The sequence below is a fragment of the Ambystoma mexicanum genome, chromosome 5q (genome assembly GCF_040938575.1).
Source record: "Ambystoma mexicanum isolate Mex_15411 chromosome 5q, UKY_AmexF1_1, whole genome shotgun sequence".
Classification (NCBI taxonomy): Eukaryota; Metazoa; Chordata; class Amphibia; order Caudata; family Ambystomatidae; genus Ambystoma; species Ambystoma mexicanum.
Window position 1 is genome coordinate 1,316,320,149 of NC_090933.1, and position 23,183 is coordinate 1,316,343,331.

General features: G+C 44.8%; 2 protein-coding genes across 4 annotated transcripts in view; one reads left to right on the plus strand and one right to left on the minus strand.

Moving 5' to 3' along the window:
• Positions 1-23,183, plus strand: part of LOC138498471 (zinc finger protein 84-like) — a 762,144-nt gene that overhangs the window by 331,226 nt on the left and 407,735 nt on the right. The gene's annotated exons all lie outside the window — the stretch shown is intronic.
• Positions 1,842-23,183, minus strand: part of LOC138498475 (zinc finger protein 615-like) — a 39,851-nt gene continuing 18,509 nt past the window's right edge. For 2 of the 3 annotated variants that reach the window (XM_069622226.1, XM_069622225.1), the window contains 2 exons: positions 5,199-5,300; positions 1,842-4,089 (listed from right to left, as the gene is read on the minus strand). In XM_069622226.1, the coding sequence (XP_069478327.1) occupies positions 2,103-3,809 (1,707 nt within the window). In that variant the 5' untranslated portion in view covers positions 3,810-4,089; positions 5,199-5,300 and the 3' untranslated portion in view covers positions 1,842-2,102. The remainder of the gene's footprint in view (positions 4,090-5,198; positions 5,301-23,183) is intronic. The other variant, XM_069622227.1, reaches the window with a different exon arrangement.

The following is a 23,183-nucleotide window of genomic DNA, read 5'->3' on the forward strand; positions in this document are numbered from 1 at the left end:
CAGCGAGCTTAGACAGAGGGCGTTCCAGATATAGGGAGCAAATAAATAAAATAAAGGTACACCACCTCCTCATCTAGAGGAATGATTTAAAGGTACAGGGAGGACCAGGATGGAAGGATCCAATGCAGAAAGGGGAGACCTTTGCCATAAAAAGCACAATGAGTTAGACAGAGCACCTTAAACCCATTCTGAGAGGTCACATGAAGCCAGTGCAGATTGTAATGAAACCGTGGTATGGCCCCATGTCTCAATGCCTGAAAGAAGCGTGTTGGCACTTTGTGCCATCTGATGTTCGTCACACGTTCCAAGGAGCACAAAAAAATGGCACTGCCATATTCAAATGTGGAAATAATTGGAGTTATAACAACTGACAGAGTATGAAGGTTGAGAAGCATTTAGACAAGGGCTGGCTGACTTGCTGAGGCGATGCTATGCTGGGATCCTGTCAGAGGGCGTCAGGATTGGGTTAGTATTGCAGTGGGGTTTGCTTGACTGAATAATGTACTCCAATTTTCCTATGCATTGAACATTACGATATACAATGAAATGTGTTGCTTGATATATGGTTATTTGCCATTGGATAGGTTTAACGAGCCTATACAAGCTATTACTTTAGGTTAACACTTTGTGATGTGCCTTTAGAAATGCAATGCCTTTTATACATATTGATTCAGTGATAGAACAGGTCTATTGGGACTATGATTTTCCTGAAGCAGAACGGATAAGGCTGGACAGGACTTGTGTCTTTGTCAATGGAAAGGGCATTTAAAACCCAGGTGGTGTTGGACAGGGGTTTATATGCTATGTAGTTGAGTGTCCTTGACAAAAGAAGTGATATAATTTAATTTGATTACAGAATATGAGAATTATTATCAGACAAACAAATGTGTGTGAATTCTATGTGAACGTGGAAAGTTGGAATATTGTGTTACTCTAGAAGGAAAGTATGAGGGGATTTGTCCCTTTTTACATTCTTGGCTCCAAGACGTTGGTACAGTAAAATGCTAATCGATAACACTTATGTAATGAATATTATGCTTCACTCCCGGAAGCCTTTCTGTTTTGTGAAAACCTTCTCTATCCCTATATACGTGCATTAGATGCAACAGGAACTGCAGTGGAGGTGTTGCAGAGTAAGTTGTAAGGGTTGTACGTTGCTAGAGCTGTGCAATGGAGTTGGGAAGGGAAATGCACTCTGAGCCCCTCCGAATCCACTTTTATAATCTATGTAGCAAGAGCATAATATCAGTACTGAAAAAGACAAGATGTGCTCTCGGGTCCATTTCAGTAGATGGGAGCATGAGGAGGGCGCTAGACCTTAGCTGAGCCAAGAGCTGGGGCGGAGACCTCCACTTAAGGTCAGAGTCCTTACTAGCTGCCGGGGTCCCCAGGGGCACCTCATATATCCTACGAGAACCGCTGTGGAGGCAGGTTCTTCACAGTATTAGTCAGCCATGCCAAACTCAGTAGCATTGTAGAAGCACCTCCTATCGGAAGCACCTTCAATTGTAGAAGAGATTTCACCACCTACACGTCCTCTCTCATTGCAGATAAGAACATCCTGGGTACTGAACTATTCACTGAACTGAAATAGACCCAGGCATGCATGTTCTGTCTGGTGCATACCAAGTTGACTGTTCTGACTGAAGCATTTTCCACATTCAGTGCACTAATAAGGTTTCTCACCTGTATGTGTTCTCAGGTGGATAATAAGAGGTCTCTTCTGAACAAACCTTTTCCCACATTCAGTGCACGCATAAGGTTTCTCACCTGTATGTGTTCTCAGGTGGATAATAAGAGGTCTCTTCTGAACAAACCCTTTCCCACATTGAGTGCACGCATAAGGTTTCTCACCTGTATTTTATTTTTATTTATATAGCGCACAAACAGCCCAGGGGCATTGAGGCGCTGTTACTTGCAGGAGCTTAGTTACAGGTGTACAGGAATGGTAGCAGTCATTGGCACATTATGATTGCTACAAACATAGTTGTCATTTCAGCTTATGCATTTGATCATTACAATGCAGTTTATGCAGTGGGACATTTCATTAGTATTCATGGTGCTGAGAGAAAACTTATGTGAAGAGGATGGTTTTCATAGCTTTATGGAAAGCATCTATGTGTGCTCCGGTGGCTAGTAAGAGCTCCCTTCTGAACAAACCCTTTCCCACATTCAACACACTCATAAGGTTTCACACCTGTATGAGTTCTCTGGTGGATAGTAAGCTTTTGCTTTGTAGAAAACCCTTTCCCACATTCAGTGCACTCATACGGTTTCTTACCCGTATGTGTTCTCTGGTGGATAGTAAGAACTCCCTTTCTAGCAAACCCTTTCCCACACTCAGTGCACTCATACGGTTTCTCACCTGTATGTTTTCTCTGGAGGTGTGTTAGATTTCCCTTCTGAACAAACCCTTTCCCACATTCAGTGCACTCATAAGGTTTCTCACCTGTATGTGTGCTCTGGTGGCTAGTAAGCTTTTGCTTACTAGCAAACCCTTTCCCACACTCAGTGCACTCATAAGGCTTCACACCTGTATGTGTTCTCTGGTGGAAAGTAAGCTCTTGCTTTGTAGCAAACCTATTACCACATTCAGTGCACGTATAGGGTTTCTCACCTGTATGTGTTCTCTGGTGGGTAGTAAGGTCTCCCTTCCGAGCAAAACCTTTCCCACATTCAATGCACCCATAAGGTTTCTCACCTGTATGTGTTCTCTGGTGACTACTAAGAACTCCCGTTGTAGCAAACCCTTTCCCACATTCAATGCACCCATAAGGTTTCTCACCTGTATGTGTTCTCTGGTGGGTAAGAAGATGTCCTTTCTCAGCAAATCCTTTCCCACATTCAGTGCACACATAAGGTTTCTCACCTGTATGTGTTCTCTGGTGGATAATAAGACCTCCCTTTCTAGCAAACCCTTTCCCACATTCAGTGCACTCATAAGGTTTCTCACCTGTATGTTTTCTCTGGTGGCATGTAAGATGCAACTTCCAAACAAACCCTTTCCCACACTCAGCGCACACATAAGGTTTCTCACCTGTATGTGTTCTCTGGTGGCTAGTAAGCTCGTGCTTTGTGGAAAACCCTTTCCCACACCCAATGCACTCATAAGGTTTCTCACCTGTATGTTTTCTCTGGTGGCGTGCAAGATTTCCCTTCTGAACAAACCCTTTCCCACATTCAGTGCACTCATAAGGTTTCTCACCGGTATGTGTTCTCTGGTGGATATTAAGAACTCCCTTTCTAGCAAACCCTTTCCCACATTCAGTGCACATATAAGGGTTCTCACCTGTATGTGTTCTCTGGTGGTGGATAGTAAGCTCTTGCTTTGTAGCAAACCTGTTCCCACACTCAGTGCACTCATAAGGTTTCACACCTGTATGTGTTCTCTGGTGGATATTAAGAACTCCCTTTCTAGCAAACCCTTTCCCACATTCAGTGCACACATAAGGTTTCTCACCTTTATGTGTTCTCTGGTGGTGGATAGTAAGCTCTTGCTTTGTAGCAAACCCGTTCCCACACTCAGTGCACTCATAAGGTTTCTCACCTTTATTCATTTGCTGGTGGCCGATAACTGTATCATGCAAATGGATGACATTATCAAATTCAGTGCACTGATATGGGTTGTCACCCATGTCCTCATGTGGGCAAGAAGTATGTTCTTGAGATGGCAATTGTTCCCACATTTTGTGCACGTGTAAAGTGCCTTGCCAGTTTATTGTCAGGTGCCTTGACTTAAGAGAAGCCTTTTCAATTAACCTTTTCCCAAATTCAGAGCACAAACGAGAAATGCTTTTCTTACTGCACATAAAACATTGTCATGTTGTGCTAGATATCCCCCTCCCCCAGGATTTACAGCATCGACATGCTTGGTTACTGGATGCTACCACAAAGAGGTTGCATGGACGGAAGGCATCGTGTATCAACAGGCTTCGCAATCCCAGATCCTGAATACTCTGAAAAGGCAACTGGACACCAAACGTGCACTCTTCTAGGATGCTTGGAAATTGCACATTCTAACAATGAAGCTTTTCCCTGCGATAGTCCAGGGAATCTAAATCACTGTTGCATTTCTGGGGCATCAGTCACCTATTAAGATAAAAGGAGAGACACATTATTAGTTTCAACATGTTCACAATCACAGGCAGCACACGTCATAAGACTACTCAGTAGTAACTCCTCACATAGTAACTTATTTGACTTTGAAGTGCCATCTATTGGGGAAAGGCACCCTAATCGGTGGCAGAGAAGTGGTGCTCCAATGGGAACACTTGGTGGAACAGAGGTAACATGCAGCAGGAATAATGCGTTTCATTTTTATTTAGAAATGTTTTGCATCCAAAACACTAGGAAGAAACATTTTAAATGCATATTTTAATCATCAGGAACATGTATATATGTTCTACCAATATATCTATTCTGAAATGACTAAATAGCACACGGATGCTCCCAATTTCCATACACAACTGATAAAGGCAGGAGTTTGCCACCAATCGAGCGCCTGCTTGACCAGTCCATTGTGTAATCACTGATGACGGGTGTATTGGCCAACATCTGAACAATATAATTAACAGCACCATTGAGGAAACCGGGACAGAACTGTGATTTAAAGGTAAAGCACCAATCTCTTCCCATGGTGAGAACGGCACAGGCCACGCTGCCACTACATTCAAACATCGACTTTAAACCTAGATAAGCTTGTTTTTCTGTCAATCCTGGAGGTGAGGGATGAGTTTGGAGTTCGTGTCAGAGACCACAAGAATAAAGTGTAGGAGAGACTCCACAAACTCCACATTACCCCATTTGCCTTACTAATTTATAAGTGCCCCATCTCCAGGTACTAAATTTAATTGGCCAGAGGGATCCCACTTCACTTCTGTTTCCCTGTTCAAAATACCACAGTGCAGTTTTCTGGAGGTGGCACACCCTAGGTTTTACTGTTAAGCAGTGGGTGTAAATGGGTCTGTTACTTACCAAACTCCATAACATGACATCTTTTTGAGGATTCTGATCCTTGCACCTTAGGTTGAATCTCAGCGCGTCCCTGTACCCTCTGCGCTGTGACCAAGAACTACTCTCATCACATCCCTAGTAACCAATGGGGATGTTGCCCCATCTCTACAAACAACCACAAATTGATGCTGCCATTTAGGGATAACACATGATTCCCAATGATCTACTGTGGAGACTCTACTCACCCTACTCGAGGGGAATCCGCTCAACATAATCCCACAGATCCATGATCCGAAAGGTTGAGAATTCCACTGGCAGCATCTCTTGCAACCGATATGGCAGCGACCCTGAAATAAGATGCATTTACATGTGAATAGTATGCATAGACGACCCACCACAATGCGCAACTGTCCACCTGTTCATCCGTCAGTCCTACATTTATTGTATGTCTAGTGTAGGTAGCTATAAACAGTATATGCGAGTACCTTTCATCGGTCCAGTATGGGGGACAAACACCAGTTTGAGGTGACACAAGGAACACATTTTTTTGGAAGTGCTCCATGTTCTGAGGGGATAATCCTTAGAAGACAAGCTCCCCTCAACAGTTCTCCATGTGTCGTCTGTGCAGCCACCACTCATGGTTGTGTGAACGTAACCACCCTCCAGAAGCAACAACTCTTTTAGGATTTCAAGGCCCACAATATTTAACAATCTTGGTCTAACCATATCCTTGTGTGGCGCATATTGATCTCGAGTCCCCTTTGAATCCAATTTCCGTGCTCCCCGAATGTTGATCCATTTATCTGGCCACAATGTACTATAATAAGCGATTGCAATAAAAAGTAGAATGCGCTGCTGTACAACACCCCCCATCCTAGTCTCTACATCTGTGCTTCTGAACTCGCTTAGTGAAGACCGATTAAAAACTCCATCATTCAGTTTCTTTACTAAGAAGCAGAATGAGCCAGAGTCCAGCCCTTGACCCAGTCCCCTCCCAACATAGCAAAGACCATCGATTAATTCATATCTTTATCATCTTCCTCTACCAAAAATGTAATGCACAGGTTTTCCCAGATCCTTGCATTGTTTCACAAGTTGGTGAACTGTTTCAGCTGGGCTGTCAGGAACCTACAGCTGAACACTACCACGCGTTGGCAATGTAATTCTTGCAGGAGTAAAGGCTGTGCATGGCCCAGGCCCTCCACTTCCCCGCATCATTAATATTGCATCAGCCTGCTGTGATATTGTGAATGACTTTGCCTGCCCGTGCTTGGTCTATTAAACCACACCTTGCTGCTGCCTTCACTACTCTAGTACCTGGCTATCATCCTCAATGCTTCCCTTTCCCTGGTGGTCTGCCCAAAGGACCATCCCACCATGGTAGGGCTGAACCTGCAGGAGGCCCTAGCAACTGGTTGGTGGGAGGACTCAAGAAGGCCAGACATGGATTGCTTCTTGGTTCATTCCTCTGCCTCGAAGGTATCGTGTTGTGCTGTGCTGTTGCCTTCCACACGCCCTCCTCCTCTGCATGGGGTATGCGTGAGGCACGAGGCATACTCCTCTCCAGTCCAGATGAACCATGTTCACTTGCCTTTCCGACATGCATCTGCTGGGTAGTGATGGAAAGTTTGGGAGTCTGTGCCGACTCACATGAGATGCCATTTTGGCAAGCATATGGTCTAAGGGACGGTGTATATGATGAACCTATCAGAGTATACAATAGGTGGCAAGCACTAACGTTACTTGAGAAACTAAAAACCAAACTGGGGTGACATTAATGAGCAAATCATATTAATGTTGGTCTCAAATTAATGTATTCTAATGCAAATTAGATGGACCCCATTTGCAAAACCTTCTCCGTTGGCTAACTGTTGGCTCTGTTAAGACCAAATTGTCGGGTGATTGCATACAATCTATTACTGTTGTGTGTTTACATTAGAAGTATGTAAGATAATGAGTACATATATTTCCTATAACCTAAAAACCCACATTATCTCAGTGTTTTGTCTAAATCACCCATGTTAATTGATACGCACTACAAAAGGTAAACTCAGAACAAAGCTCGATGAAGTACCTTGAAGCCACAGGTCCAACCACTCGTAAAACACTAAGTCAAGACACCTGCATTTTTACTGAATGAGTCAATGATCTTTCTTTAATAGAGAAGGCCCGAAAGCCTCCTTTAATCCATCATTCTAGGATGAGCTAGATCAATCCTAACTTTCCCAAAAACACACACACTTAAGGCTAATCAAATAATGCCCAATATGTCAGCACACCTCTATTACAAAAATACATATTTTATTTAGAACAAAACAATGTAAAAATATAAAATCCCAACAACATCATTTAAATACCATAGGAATCTATGTGTGCATCATCGTGCCAACAGTTTGTCAGAATGGACTTCAGCCGCTGCAAGGTCCGATCGTCCACACGCTGAACTTCAGTGTATCCAAGCGTGTCATTCACCGCCGCATTCACCTGTTATTACTCTGCATGTTTTCTTGGCTCTTCCTCATCTCAGTTATATAAAATCTAGGTGAAGAGATCTTACAATAACAACCAGTAGTATTCTTAGGTTGAATTTCAGAGGTATTCAAAAGATCCTAAATTCTGGGTAAACCGGTTCAGGGAGTTAGTCCTTAATCCCACATAGGGACTATTAGGTGGCGGCCACAACTCTCTAACCTCACAGGGAAGGGCTCCCCTCTGGGAAGAACTGACGAGAACCTGTGAATCTTCACAGTATGTAGTATGGTGTTGCAGTAGGCATGGTAATTGTCAACTTCAGGTAGACAAGATGGCTCTTGCCCGTCATTGATCTCAACTATTTTCAATTCAGCATTAAATACCACATTTGGGTGAAGGAAGACCTGGTAACGGCGCTCAAACCCAAGTCAGGAAGGCCAAAGTGCAGCATTTCAGCTCTACGCCCCCAGGAAAGAGTATATATATTTCTATTAGCCCACCGAGCTGCCTTCTGGATACGGATACCTTTTCTTTTTTTTACAGGGACCAAGCTTTGCGCAATTCATGCTACTCTTAAAAAGATACTACGCATGTCTGCAATTAAAACAAATATTTATAGGACTGGATGTGGACCAGGAGGTGTGCAGGTTAGTGGTAACAGGGGCTGTGTGGGTGCCTCTGGTGGGACGGTGGAGGGGTTGAGGTGATGCACTCTAGTGGAGACTCGACCTGGGGCACCACCTCGAAAGACAAGGGTGTAAGCGTCAGAGTCCTATAGGGTGCTGCACCAAGGCAAAATGCCCTGCTTTGGAGTGCCAGACTGTGGGCTACTGCCCCCACCCTCCCAACCCCCACTGTGGGTCTGGATGTTAGCGGGTTCCTTGCAAACCTGAGAATTACAGCGGCCAGATGTCCTTGTAGCAGAATCAACACTGAAAGACAACACCTGCTCTGGCTGTGAGCTGCAAGTAAAAACTGCATCCCTGAGCAATGAACCTGGTAGGAGGAGAACACCAGTGGCCGAATAGGTGAAAATAAATATATATGGGAAACATTACTCGCCATAATTGTATTTCTGATGCTTGTATCTGCTTAGATGCACATGCTTTCCATAGGCCGACATCCAGCGGAAGCTGGAGTAATGCACAAAGGTTTTTCGAAGTTTGAAAAGGGACATCGGCAGGGCATGACTAATACCATCCCTTGTACCACGATCCCCTCACGCGTCGAAGTCCCTCAGATTGTTCCTGACAAGAGGGAAGTTTAAGCATGAAGTGAAAGAAGAATCATGAGGTGTGACAGATCCATGGTTCTAATACCCAGGCGCCTTCTACTCCAAGAGGGAAGGGCGGGTGCATGTGAATCTAAGCAGATCCATGATTACTCTGTATCCCTTCTGAGGCTTGTAGATCTGCTTAGAATCACATGCTTTGCGTAGATTAGCAAGCACTACTAGAAGGAGGTGGGTTATTAGAAGGCAGCGCTGCAAAAAGAGATGTTTCAGCACCGCTTGTCCTACCTGTGTGTCACCACTAGACTGTCCAGACACTAGTGTTGGGTGAAGGTGTGTACTGAACTTCAAGCGGCAGCCTTGCAAATGGCATCTAGAGGAACGTCTGCTATGAAGGCTAAAGTTGCCCCGGTGCCTCGAGTGGAGTGTGCTCTGGGTTTAAAGGGCAATGTTCTCTTGGCAAGAGTGTAACAGAGTTGGATGAAGTTGACAATCCATTTAGAAATTGCCGCTTCAGAGATAGGGTCCACTTCTCTTCCAGCGGCTACTGGTACAAAGAACCGATCTTTCTTCCTGATCGACTTTGTCTTTTGAAGGTAGAACATGACAGCTCTGCATGCATCCAGTGTACGTAGACTTCTTTCTGCTGTGTTTGTTCGGTTTTGGAAAAATGCAGGAAGCTCCATCGTTTGATGGACATGCAATTTTGATATATGTGAGAAGCTAGGGTTTGTGCGTAGCATTACCTTGTCTTTGTGTAGGACTAGGAATGGATCTTGTACTGGCAGAGCTTGTAGTTTGCTAACCCTTCTGATAGAGTAACAGCTATGAGGAAGGAAGGCTGTCTTGTATTTAAGGTGGTTAAGGCTGGCTTTGTGCCTAGGCCAAAGGCCCACCCCCGCCCCCTTCACCATGAGCCTTGCGAGTACGACACAGGAGCTGTACCAATCTCCGGGTAGGCCCCCCCCTCTCACAATTAAGGCCCACACTACTACGATTTGGAGACAGGCACACGTGTTTGTTGGGTGGAAGGATAAAATAACAGCAGCGCAACCCTTATGGCACAACAACAATCTGAAGGAAATCGAGAAACTGAACCATGGCCGCGCTGGGTATGAGCTGGAATCCTGAGAATTAAAGATATCCTAAAAGATGGGAAACTAACCTCATTTGAAGACATGCAGGGTAGATTCCAACTGCCCAACACCGAGCGATATCACTTCACGCAATTGATCCATGCCCTCCGAACCCATATACCCCAAGGTGATTCAGTCCCCGACTATACTCCGATAGAACGCAATATGCTACCCCAGTATATCCCCAGCAAATGTACATCCACTCTCTATAATGCTATCACCTCCTTCGCAACCCCCGAGCTATTGGGATTAAAGCCAAATGGGAAAGGGAGGTGGGGGAAATAGACCCTGAGGACTGGATCCAGGTCCTAATGCACCCACGGGAGGCAGCCATCTCCTCCAGACTTAGATTGGTGCAACTTAAAATCCTGCATAGGGTGTACTACCCTTGAACTCTCTTATATGGCTGGAAGAGGGCAGTGAGTGTGAACTGTCTCCGCTGTGGAGAGGAGGAAGGCACCTTCTATCATATCCTCTGGACATGCCCTCGGATCCGTGACTATTGGACTGCATGCTGTACGGAATTGTCCAGAGCCCTTACTTGTCCTATTGAACTAGATCCGAAGGTCTTAATATTGGGTGTACCGGACATGTCTGAATCTAATAAATGGGAAAAACTGCTATTGAACACTGCGATGGCCCTAGGGAAACGCAGCATTGCGCAAAAATGGGGAGTGCCTGACCCTCCGACATTGGAACAATGGATACTCGACATGGACTCATGTGCCATGACGGAGCACCGAGTCTATGGCACAAGAGGATGCCCGAATAAAGCATCCAAGATATGGGGAAAATGGGAAGAAACTGGGCCTTGACGTCCTGATGCAGTGGTGGCCTCCACATGAACAGAAGGTGGGTGGGACGGGTAGCCCGTGACCTATGGCGATGAGAGAAACTATAATACTATGTAAACATGTGACTGAAGATGCTGTACTGGAGTGCTTTTCATTTGTTGTCCCCTCTTTTTTCGTTGTTTTGTTGTTCTTGGCCCCTGATTCAGTGGCCGCTTTGGTTATGTCACAAAATACAATAACAATATTTTATCCAAAAAAAAAAAAAAAAAAGGACAGACTCGAGATGCTTATGCCCAAAGGCCAGAAAATGAATTGAATGTGACCGGCGAAGCAGGCAAAATATTTTTGGACCATTGCTACAATGTGAGAACTCGACAAGATGAAGAAACTGATTATAAGGAAGATGCTTTTAAATTACTCAGTGACCACTTCACACAATCTACAGTCGCAAAAAAGGCCACCCAATAAACAATCGACATTGATGGTTTCTCCAATTCATGTTCAAATAAGACACGCTGAAATAACAGACGTTGAAGCCTCAATGCAATTGACCGAGGAACTTGCCAAAGATCTCGACTTCAGCGGGTCCTGTTCGGCCGATACAAGGCATAAAATAACCAGTATCGCATCGCAATTCACTAGACAAGAATGATCAATTGCTTTTCATTGTATAAATCATGTCGCACTAACTGCGATTTAATTTCAGAGAAGGTGAGCATGTTTATTATTCTTTGTACCAGGCTCCAGGACAGTACAGGGCCTATACAAAAGGAAAGCAGAGCTACAGGCTGACCCCAAAGTTCACATTTAATGAGCACTTTGGCTGATGGAAACTGCAGATAATGGTGACTGTGTGGGAGCTTGTCTACCTTCCACTGTAAATATAGGAGGGATGCAGGATGGCACTAAACAAGTTAGCCCTTTCTCTCCGATAGTCATTGCTTCCACCTCTGTACCCCAGCATTTTTCTATTTCATAATTTGTTTGCTCACTTTTGCATCCTGAAAAGGTCTTCCCTTTTTTTGGTCCCTTTCCTCTCATGTATCCACCGACCCTATAACTTTCTCTTGCCCATCTCCCCTCACCACTTTGGAGAGGCTCTTATTTTATCTATTTTTTTTCTCAAACATCGTGCTTCCTAAATCAATTGTCCAATTCCCCTTTCTTCGCTGTCCACCTTTGCAGAGCTGTATATTCAACTCAGACTGCAATGGCCTTAAGCATGATGGGCTTTCATGTGCGCATGCATCTGAAAGGATGTGAAAGGCTGAGTGTGCACATGTGCATTTTTGGTGTGCATGCATGTGAAAGGCTACAGTTTATGCCTGAAAAGCTATGCGGCATATGAAAGGCTAGGTGTGCACACGTAATGCTGAGGTCTGTGGGCATGTGAAAGTCTGCATTGCTTATGAAAAGCTGCAGTGCCTGGTATGTGTTGCTGTGGCTATTGTACATGTTACCATTTGGACACCATCTTAATGCAAAAGGTAAGATTATGGTTAACCCATCCATGACCAGGTTCTATAGTCCGAACCAATCAAGCGAAGCGTAGCTAGTCTTTTTTAATTAATGTCCATGTTACGTGATGGGAACTTGCTATGCATGCTGGCATTAAACTCATGACAAACATGAACTTTGCTTCCCATTGAAAGTTGCCTGGTTTATAATTTAAGTGGCTGTGCAATACATGAAGCCTCCCCTAATGTGCATATCCATTGACATCGCTGGAAGTGATACCACAGAAAATTAGCTCATATTTAGCATTGGATACTAAATGTGATGATGGTAAGTTACATTACAAACCTTTTTTATAAGTAAGCCAAGAGACAAATAACTTTGCTGTGCAGATTAAGTGGCATTATCATTATATATGAAGCAGTTCCTTGAGTGATCTTTTGTGTGTAGCATACACATGTCAACTGACTGGTTTGTGGGCACTTCTGTGAGATCAAATGATTTGCCAAGGATCACACACTTTAGTTAATTGTGAAGCCGGGATTTGAGACCATCTGCAATATAAGGCCCTTAACCAAACATCTTCCCAGCTTTAGTTGGTAGAAATAGTACTTTGGTTTTAAATAACACTCTGTTTTGTAGAGAGGTTTTGAAACTTACAAAGAAATCATCCAAGCTGAAAAATATATAAATCCATGTTGAGAATAAACACTATGGTCGTAGCTTTATTTACTACATGTATGTAACCTAAGCTTAAGTATTCTTGCTACTGCTGCGCCCGGCTACCCCTGGGTTTTGGAGTGCATTATCAAATAATAAACTAAACTAATTCTTGAATGGAAAATTACAAGAACACAAAGTAATGTTAAGCTAAAAAACATCCTATGAGTTTGGTAAATGCACGTTTAAGACACACATAAATAGGTATTGTACGACGAGTTCACCTTCTCATAGGCATTGTATGACGGAATCATGCTTGCTACTGCATATCATGTGATGGGAAAGTGAACACTTGTCAGACAATGGTTCATCAATGAACCACCACTAATAAGGAACGTGCCATTAGATAAGTGTGTTTTTTTATTTATTTTTACATTTGTATAGCGCCTGAAGCCCAAGAGCATCAAAGCACTGTTGCATGACAAGTTACTTAGAAATGTACAGACCTGGGGAGTTATTCAGTAAAAGCTACTGTAGTTTCAAAGTTCAGACCAGGTAAGGGCATGTGTACAGCATTAGGCAAACAGTAGTGCTTTTAGAGTTCTTCAGAAAGTCCAGTAGGAGAGCTCAGCACGTAGGGTGCGAGGGAGGAGGTTGCAGTGTTTGGCAGCTGTGGCTGGGAAACTAGAGCCTCCAGCTTTGGTCCTCTTGAATTTAGACGGAGTGATGCGTTTGGTGTAGGCTGCACTGGGAATTGTTGACTACTTGCCAGGCGCTAGTGGGAAGCCCTGTTGAATTTGTATGGGTAGCAGTATCCAGTCACATGTCCAACAAAAGGCATCCTAATTGTAGCACCAGTGGTGAATCAAGACTGCAAGGTCCTTCGGGCCTCTGCTGCCGTACAGGGGAAACATGTCTTGCATTGGCCCCGATTGAAAGTAAGGATATACACATTTGATAATCATACACGTTGAATTGCTAATCAAAATATTTTTATTTAGCAGTCTCGACTAATCAATTTTGCTAGACTAATTTATGCCTTGCGATATGCCCACCACAGTTGAGTCAAACCACATTCATGCAGGACGATAGTCTAATACAGGAGCCCAAATACATTCTATTCGACAACTACCTGATACTGATGCTGAAATGTGTCCATCCAGTGTGTGAGGTGGATGGAGGGGGTGGAGTATGTGGACAGCCATTGGTGAATGTGACTCGTCTATCACAAGGCACTAACCTGAAAATCCAAGCCACCAGTGGCCAGCTCCAGGCTACATTTTCATGGTCATCTCAACCGATGCTGGGCAAAGTGCCAGCTGGAAATCTACTGTGTGAAGCAGCTTTTGGGCTCTACTTTTAGTAAGTTCTCCAGTTTCTGTCAATTTGTGGGACTCAAGTTCCTTTCTAAAATGCAGTATTACAAATATCAACGAGAATATTTATTCCCTGCTATTAGTGAAGCTTGGATAATTGAACAAATGTCAATTGAAAGGACATTCTCTGACAAACGGTTCAGGTTAGCTGGCGATGGACAGTGCGACAGCCCCAGATTTTCAACAAAGTACTGCACATACCACTTTCAGGACATGGAAACAAAAAACAAAAATTGTGAGTTTGGTGGTCAAATGTAAATTCTCAGTGGCCATGGAGAAACATGGTTTTATAAAATCTCTGGAAGATCTCCAATCGAGGGGAATGCAAACAGACCTCATAGCCACCGACAGACATGTTTCAAGAGCCAAGGCCATGCGAGAGCCGTTTCCAAACATTTGCCATCAATGTGATGTATGGCACGTTGCCAAATCAAATTATAAAAAATTATTTTAAAAATAAACAAAAAGGGGCTCTGAAAATATTTCACAGTGGTCCCAGTCTTTGAGCAACCATCTTTGGCGGGGCTCAAAAACTTGGTGGGTTTGTGGAAATTCTACTTGAAAAATGGCACTCATTAATGCACCACTGTTCCAAAGTTCACTCTTGGGACAGAAAACATACATTTTCACCAATGTGCACATGGACCTTTATCGGAGGAGCAGGAACACAAGAAGAAGTGGTTGGTTCCATCTTCACCTCCACACAAAGCTCTTGAATAGATTGTGTTTGATAAAACTCTAATAAGAGATCTGTTGGTACTCACAGAATTCTGTCACACAGGAGATTTGGAGGTTTTCCACAATATGTGCCTAAAGTACAGGCCCAAGAGATTGCATTTCGGCATAGATGGGATGCAATATCGAATATTACTAGCGTTATTAGCGCATAACGAGAACTTTGGGAGAGAACAATCTAGGACTGCAGGAAACTTTGGGTTGCTTTTCGTTACACAATGGCCTTTACAAAAAGAAGCAAAAAAATGGGTGGTCAAGCCAATATACCAGGAAATGGAATTCAATTTTGTGAAAGATCTCACTTTGACTGTGTTGGACATGCATACTCATGGAATCGCTCACGATTTTGTTCCTAGAACACATACATTGCCAAAAAACATTGCAAACGTGTCCTGTCCACCGAAAGCACACCTTGTGTAACAGTTCACTTCCCGGTTCAAATGATTACAGCTATTTATAACAATGTTTATATAAATTGTCCAAATAAAGCATCCAAATTGTCTTTAGAAACGTATCCTCTTTGTCCAATTTTTTGTTGTTGCAAGAAGTGCCTTTTTGAAAATGCCATACAGTGTAACGCTGTGTTTTCACACTTCTCGCTTTCGTCAAGCTCTTGTGGGTCCTTCACTGATCGGAGGAGGGTCAGATGGACATCAGCATGAAAGCAACTTTGGGGTTCTGCAGTTGCCTTACCAAATATGTGTTCAAAGAGCTGAATAAATATGCGTCCCACAAAGGAATGAGACCCAGGCTAGATAAGAAACCTGGCACACAAGAACTACTGACTGTAAGCAAAACGATGCATGAAAGGGGGTTGTTGGTGAGAAATAGCTGCATTCTGGGGTGAAATCCGCCGAAGCCCTGATTTGGCGGACCCTTAAATCCGGCGGTATTAGTGCTCCCGCCGGATTTAAGGGTTACCGCCAAAGTCGTGATCAGGCCCACTGAGTTCTCAGGAGATAGAAAAGGAGAGTGAGGGTGTGTGGTTTTGGTGTGTTGTCCCGGGCCATACCCAAGATAGTCGTCTCAGTTCCAAGAGGGATAGTCCATCCCCATGAGATCCGCCCGTATTATCCCACCCCCAGGGGGGAAAATCAGGTAGCGGCCTCACCACCCTGGTCTCGGGGAGAAGTGACGACCTCTAGGGATTTGTTGCATACCCTTACCCAGATGCTGCTGGCGTCCCCATCTCTCGCTTGATAGGAAATCAACGATCCCTTGATCTTTTATCCTTTCTATGTTCCACACTAAAGGAAAAGAGCTGCAGATCTAAAAGCAAGTGCTTTATCTACGGTTTGGTGTCCTTTCTAAGACTGAGCCAAGTAAGGAGCGAATGGTCTGTGATGAATTTAAACTTCCTACTAGTCAGGTAGTACTTCAAGTAATCTACGGCCCATTTTATCACTAGTGCCTCTAATTCGAGGGTGGCATAATTCCGTTCCAGAGGGAATAGTACCCGGCTGATCTATAGCAGAAGTCATTCCACGCCCTTGTGTTCTTGTGAGAGAACGACCCCTACCCCCTTGGAGGCATCCGTCTTGAGTATGAAGTCCTTATTAAAGTTGGAACTCCAGACAGCGAGTACCTTCACTCCCACTGAATTCTGAAGAAGGAAACATTCTGCAATGCCGAACTACAAGGAGAAACTCTTGGCTTAAGGCATGGGAAATGAAAGAGGTTGGGTTAATTGGGTGGCAAAATGTGTTCTGTTCACTCCTGGTTCCTTGGCGTACGTGCTGCTGACTAACCAAATGTCCTAGGTTGGGTACAAGCATGCCAATCCAATTATCAGAGTACATATAATGATGGACTATGTAGTATTGAAGGGCCAATCAGCTACTGAATAACTGATATTCCTTGTGCTTTGCGTGTTGAGAGGTAGTCTCAGGCTGCCCACATGATAAGAGGCAGCCACTTGCAAGACTAACATTTATATGATTGTATACCTAGATGTATCCCATAACCAATCCGAAACAATGATAGGTTTTGGTTTTTGCAACCTAGGATGACGTCACAATGACGTACATCAAGAATATAAAGGCTGTTCCTTAAATAAAGATCATTGACAATGAGCAAGCGTCCATTGATGTCCGTTATATCTCCCTGTTTCAGATACTTGTTAATAAAATTGTATTTTGCCACCTTCTTGAGTCTGTCCGGTTATTTGGACTCAGAGTTATTCTATGGTTATTCTACATCTACCACAGAAGTGCGCTTCCGAGGGCTACTGCTCATGTGGTAGTGGTGGGGATGGTTAAAAGATCCAAACCAGTTTAGCTTTAGAGTTTTGAACAATTGAATATTCTTCACCATCAGCAAGAAGACAGCAGGGTTTCCTGTGGAGAGCAGCCGATGCAGCACGTGCAAGAATTCAAGTTGCTGGGCAGATCCCTCTTTGAAGAAATCCCTGCCCGGTGTCCATGGGTGCTATAGTGCCAGGGAGAAAGGTTAGAGCCCTGGGGCACACCACAGGTGGAAATAGAGGTGGGGGGGAGAAATGGCCCCGAAAAACCTGGGACAGACAGTCATTGAGGAGGGAAGTCAGCCAGTCCAGTGCTCGTTCCGAGATACCTAGGGTATCGTGCAGCCATTTTATGAGGATGGGGTGGTTGTCCAAATCAAATGCAGAGGAGAGATCAAGTAGAAAGTGAACAGCAGGAGAGTTGAATCAAGAGAGGCAAGCAGTTCCTTGATTCAAACAAGTCTACATATTGTGCCTTCTACTGTGTCCAACCCTAGGAATGCCAGGAAAAAAAGCAAGAGGCTTGTGGCCCCCTTACGTATGCCGCCGGGAAATCCAACCTTTCAGAAATACAACAAACACATTTAAACACTCCAGAGTCAGCTGGCCTTGATAACCCTAGTATTCCCCGAGAGACTTTGCTCCAACCCAAAAATAAAACCACAGAAACTAACAGGATAACCTGCGTGACCACCTTTGGACCCAACACCAATAGGATAAAGAGCATTATTAAACAATTTTGGCCACTTATCCACCAGATACTCCCTGACGAACCACCCCCCCGCATGGCCCTTAAACAGTCTAAAAACATTAGTGAATGGCTTACACATGCCAGGCTACCGAAAAAAACTCTCAGAACAGGTCTATGGAACCTCAGAGAGGTCACAGGACATTACTCATGTGGTTCCTGTACAGTATGTCGGTTTACCAGCAAAATCAAAACTTTTGAAATTGAAGGCAGAGACTGGACGTTACGCCAATTCACTAACTGCAAAACACCTAACGTGGTCTATGCAATTGAATGCCTGTGCGGCCTGAGATACGTGGGCCAGACTACCAGACCAATACATAAGCGCATCGTTGAACATCGGTCCAAAATCAGATGTCGGACTCTAACAGCTCCACTTGTACCCCACTTTGTAGAATTCCAACATAATCTAGACCAAATTAAGTGGTGGGTTCTTGAGAAAATCCAAAATACAGTGAATATAAGAAATACTCTCAACTACAAAGAAGCATGGTGGGTCTTTAAGCTGCGATCCATTGAGAAAGGACTGAATGAAGCTATGCCCCTGGACAGTCGTTATTACTAAATCCTCTTCTGGCCCCCAGATCTTCTGGCCTTTTATTCTGTGTTCTGATTTGTGATCTGTTTCACTTTTTTAGCCTACCAGGAGTCGCATTATATACTATCTCAGTCTCCCCATCTTTTTATCTGAGCCCTGCCACTTTCCAGTCATAGTGTTCGCTGGCACCGATGTGAGCCATGTGCACAGGCTCAGTTTTGGTTCCTACACATTTCTTCCTCCATGCCCCTAGTCTCGCAATCCATTAAGACCGCCCTGTCTATTCACTGAATTTTCTGCACTTCCCTCAGTGCAATCTTCACTAGTTATGCCCTTTGAGCGCCTTTGCCGCTCAGCCGGTAATCTGCTCCGCCGTGTTTGGGTCTGCAGGGACGGCGGCCACGTTGCTATAACAACGGGCCGCCGCCCTGTCTACACCCAGCACCGTTCAGGCTGCTGACGCGTATGCAGCTGGGCTCACTTTCCCTGCTGCATCCACCGCCTGTACTTCATTCAGGCCATATATACGCATGCGCCGGGGAACAGTATTCGTTCCCCGAGCATGCGCGTTTATATCTCCGTGCCGGCATACATAGTTTAGTGCCGTACTGTGGAGTGAGCCGCTCCAGCCCATTCGTAGGCAACGTACCCGTGAGGTAAGCAGCCAGTGGACGTGGCCCCCTGCTAGCATCACCTTTGTGCTCCTCTGCACTCTACCTAGCGCCCCCCCCCTGCTTCACCTTAGGGAACGTCCTCACAGGCGCTCCACTCGTGGACCCTACTAATATCCACATTTATGTGCTCTTCACCCACAGCACTGCGCCTATCCATTGGGCGCCAAGGGCTCGTGAACTCATCTATGTCTCCTCATCACCTGGCGTGCCATCCTGCGTAGGCTCTACTTCATGGACACGCTGGATGCCTACCCACTGGCCGCACCTTAACTGCACCCTGTTAAGTTCTTCTATATGATCAGTACATATAGGTAAGCACTCCATCTCCTGTCATTTTTTCGCCATTGAAATTATTACAATGCTGTTTAGCATTTTGCAAACATTGACAGGGGGATCCTGTTTTTCTTCCCCCCCACCCCCTTTGCTCACTTCTGGTTACAGCTACTTCCAGAAGAGATGCCCGCCACCTGGTCCCTTTAACTCATGTTGCATCTACCTCTTCACTGATGCCCGCACTAGGATTCAGCAGAACACATCACTACTGAGTCTCCTCCCCTCCCCCTGGACACAAGCTCAAGGTTGGCTTGCTTTTTTGTTTTTAAGTTGACATTTGATTGCTTTTAACTACACAGTTCTGTGCATTTGACACTTCCTGTGACACCATCGCACTTCGTGCTAAGTCTAACACTCCCTCACCTTGTGTTTACCACCCATAGAGAGACACAATCCTTTGGCCCAGAAGAAGGCACCAAATCCTGGAAGCCGAAACGTCCATGGGTCCAGCTTCAATCGTGTTGGCCCCAAGTACACCTTTGGGAAGTTCTTCTGTTCCCGACGTAGACCAAGGATTGGTCACCTATAGCCAATAGACTAATATCCAGATACATATAGGTTTTTGCTCTGATTATATAAGGACAAGCACCTTCTCTACATGCTCGCGCTTGCACTAAAGAAAAGCGCCCATTAGACATGTTCTTGCTTCACTACAGTCTATCACCACACTTCACTGCACTTAACTTTTTGTAAATGAATCTCATGTTTTCTCTTGTATTTAATTGTTTATTTTTCTATTTTGCATTTATACTCATCAGTTTACAAATAATGTGATGCTTTGATGGAATATATATATCTGTGAACGACCTATACCTCTGTAAACTTTTCGCTGCGGAAGGTTCTGTAGGGCTTTTTGTTCCTAGAAAATGTTACTTGATTACTCTTGTAAGCATCCAATTCTTTTACCTTGATTAAATCCTGGAGAATATATATTTTTTGTAATAAACTTACACCATGTACAAATTTTGTGTCTACATGCACGAATGAATATGCATTATACTCCTTTCCCTGTTGGGATTCTTTAGACTTTGACACAAGTTCAGAACAGTGATGATCTTTGTAAACACCAACTAATCCCCTTGTGTTTTGAATAATGGCATATAGCATTCAAAATATGCATGAATTATCGTCAGGCGGCTACCTCTGTTTGTGATATACTGTTACCTCAGCCTTAGGTTCCGCCAGTTAGGCTGTCCCTCCAGTTAATATACCTTGATAACCCTAGTAACCTTCCTGCAGCATCGGGACTTCCGGGTCTGTCATGTGATGGTGTATGCAGACCCACCTTTACCGTCACTAACACTCTGGCTGACGGTACAATCCGCCAGGTTAATCTACGTGGCCCACTTGAAAGATAGCTGCATGACGGCCAAAAAAACAAGCAGTCCACCAATATCTACGCCTCTACTTCGCATCTAGCGAATCATCATTCCATACTGATTTCAAACTTTGAACCAACAACTGAGCAAGTCCCTGACTTATCAGCAAGATTCTGAACCTGCCCTGGATATGATGCAAACCTGGTGCAGGTCTCCTTTATCGGCTACTCATAGTGGCCTTTGTAGAGAAACATCCAATTTGGGACCTGTTGGAAAGTCTTGATAATGGGGAAGAGGATACAATTTAAGGAATGTCTACCTTTATCGACCTGCCCTTACTTGAATAGAACCCAATTGATTTCTATATTCCAACGCATTCCTGCACAAATATTTGGAGACATGACATCATAAGACTCATTCTGCGTGAGGCACACGTGCGTCTAATTGGGTTATTGTTGAATTTGTCTCACCAGCTATCACGGCACTGTTGTGTTCCTATCAATCAGAGCTTAAGAAGATGGGTTTTTTCTTTGACTGTTTGCTGGAAGAATCCAAATCTTGTGGCACATTCTAACTCCGATATTTGCAGGAATACTATACATTTTCTTGCCTCATCGTCATCCGATGTGCTTGGCCTTGACACGCAAACATTCCCTTTTAGTACTGAGCATAGATCTCAAAATCCATGGGTACTGGATCCACCTATCTATCTTAGATCACAGCCAATATGAATCCCTAAAGCTCAATCACAAATCATCCGGGTCTCCTGGAATATGCAGGGTTTCAATTAATTCTTGAAAAACCTGTTATGTCAGCGTACCTTGATGTGCTATAGCATTTTTTTGTTACAAGAGTCCTGGCTGACTGAGGATTTCTTATTTGATGGATACAGGATCATCTTCTTCAGAGCTAAGCAGAATGGTAGAGGACCATAGAGGCGGGTGAAAACACCAGATTTTATTTTTGGCGGGTGAGAGACCCATTGAAACGAATGGGCTTGCAGGAGGCTTGGCGGGTGAGTCAGCTGTTTACAAGGCGGGTGACACCCGCCAAAAGCGTGAGTTGAGAGCTATGCCATAGCAGTGAAGTAACTGCCATGTTTGTCTCTGTGTACTAATGTCCAGCCTGTAAATAAATCTTTAATCTATCTGCAAGTAAATCTGATACCTCTCCACCTGGCATCCTGTGCTTCTTTAAAGCTGCCACAGAGTGTCTCTTGTTGGAGCATGCTGTGCCCTTCACGATTCGTCTTCTATGCTGGTGCTTTCCCGGAGCATGCCTCTCGTCCTTTGCTGCGCATGCTCTAGTGATTAGTGTCTCGCTGCGTGTTTATTGCCTCTGCGTAAAACATGAATACTGAGCATCCTTTTACTGCGTATTCTCTAGTAATACGCATTAACCTCCACGTCCACTCTTCTTCGTCCCAGTACTTACCTCATGAGGCCCCTTCCTCCAACACAGGACCTACTTTTATTTCTTTTTATCCCTATAACTCCTCCCCCATAGCCATGTCACTCAGTTTAATTTTTTCCTGCGAACGGCAGGTTGCCCTTTTTTTTCCCAGCACAGGGCGCTGGGAAGCGACGATTGCTGGCCCCCTGATGGGGCTCTGTGGTGGGGCCTTTGGCTTCCTCAGGTGCAGCAATACTTCCGGGTTCCCTGCGGGGTTTGGGACCCGGTCGGAGTTGGATGCCTCGCCTGGCTTCAGCGGGGCTATGGCCAGCGCAGGGTTTTCCGGCCCGGGTCCTGGAGAAGCGGGCTCGGGTGCAGGTAAGTAGTTTTGGGGAGGGGACTCTGGCGGCTGAAGCGCGAGTCAGCCGACTCCTCTCTCTGTTAGTGATGTTTTCCTCCTAAATGCAGCTTGTGTTGGTCTCTCTCTCTCCACGTTGCTCCAGAGGGGTTGGGCTCTGCCTCTGGTGCTATGAGTGGGGTTGCCATTGGGAGTGATGTGTTCCTATTGGTTGGCTGGCCTCTATTTAGGGGGCAGGCATCTCTAACGGCTGGTTGGCGATTAGTTTTGCATCATTATTGAGAGGCCTGGGCATCCGTTGGTCACCCGTTCTGTTAATATTCGATAGTAACCGTTCCATGAAGAGCAGGCATCTGGTCCTGTCCTCTTCCTCGTCATCTTCCTCTTCTCCTATGGTCTGCAGATAGAGACAGGCGAGGGCTAAGTGTTTTTCCCTATCCAGGCAGGAGATGAAGAGGCTGCTTATACATCATGGGGTGAGGCGTGCACATGCACATGGACACAAGCGCTGGCGCCTGTCTTCCTCGTCATCTTCCTCTTCTCCTGTGGTCTGCAGATAGAGGCAGACGAGAGCTAAGTGTTTTTCCCTATCCAGGCAGGAGATGAAGAGGCTGCTTAAACATCATGGGGTGAGGCGTGCACATGCACATGGACACAAGCGCTGGCGCCTGTCTTCCTCGTCATCTTCCTCTTCAGCTGTGGTCTGCAGATAGAGACAGACGAGGGCTAAGTGTTTTTCCCTATCCAGGCAGGAGATGAAGAGGCTG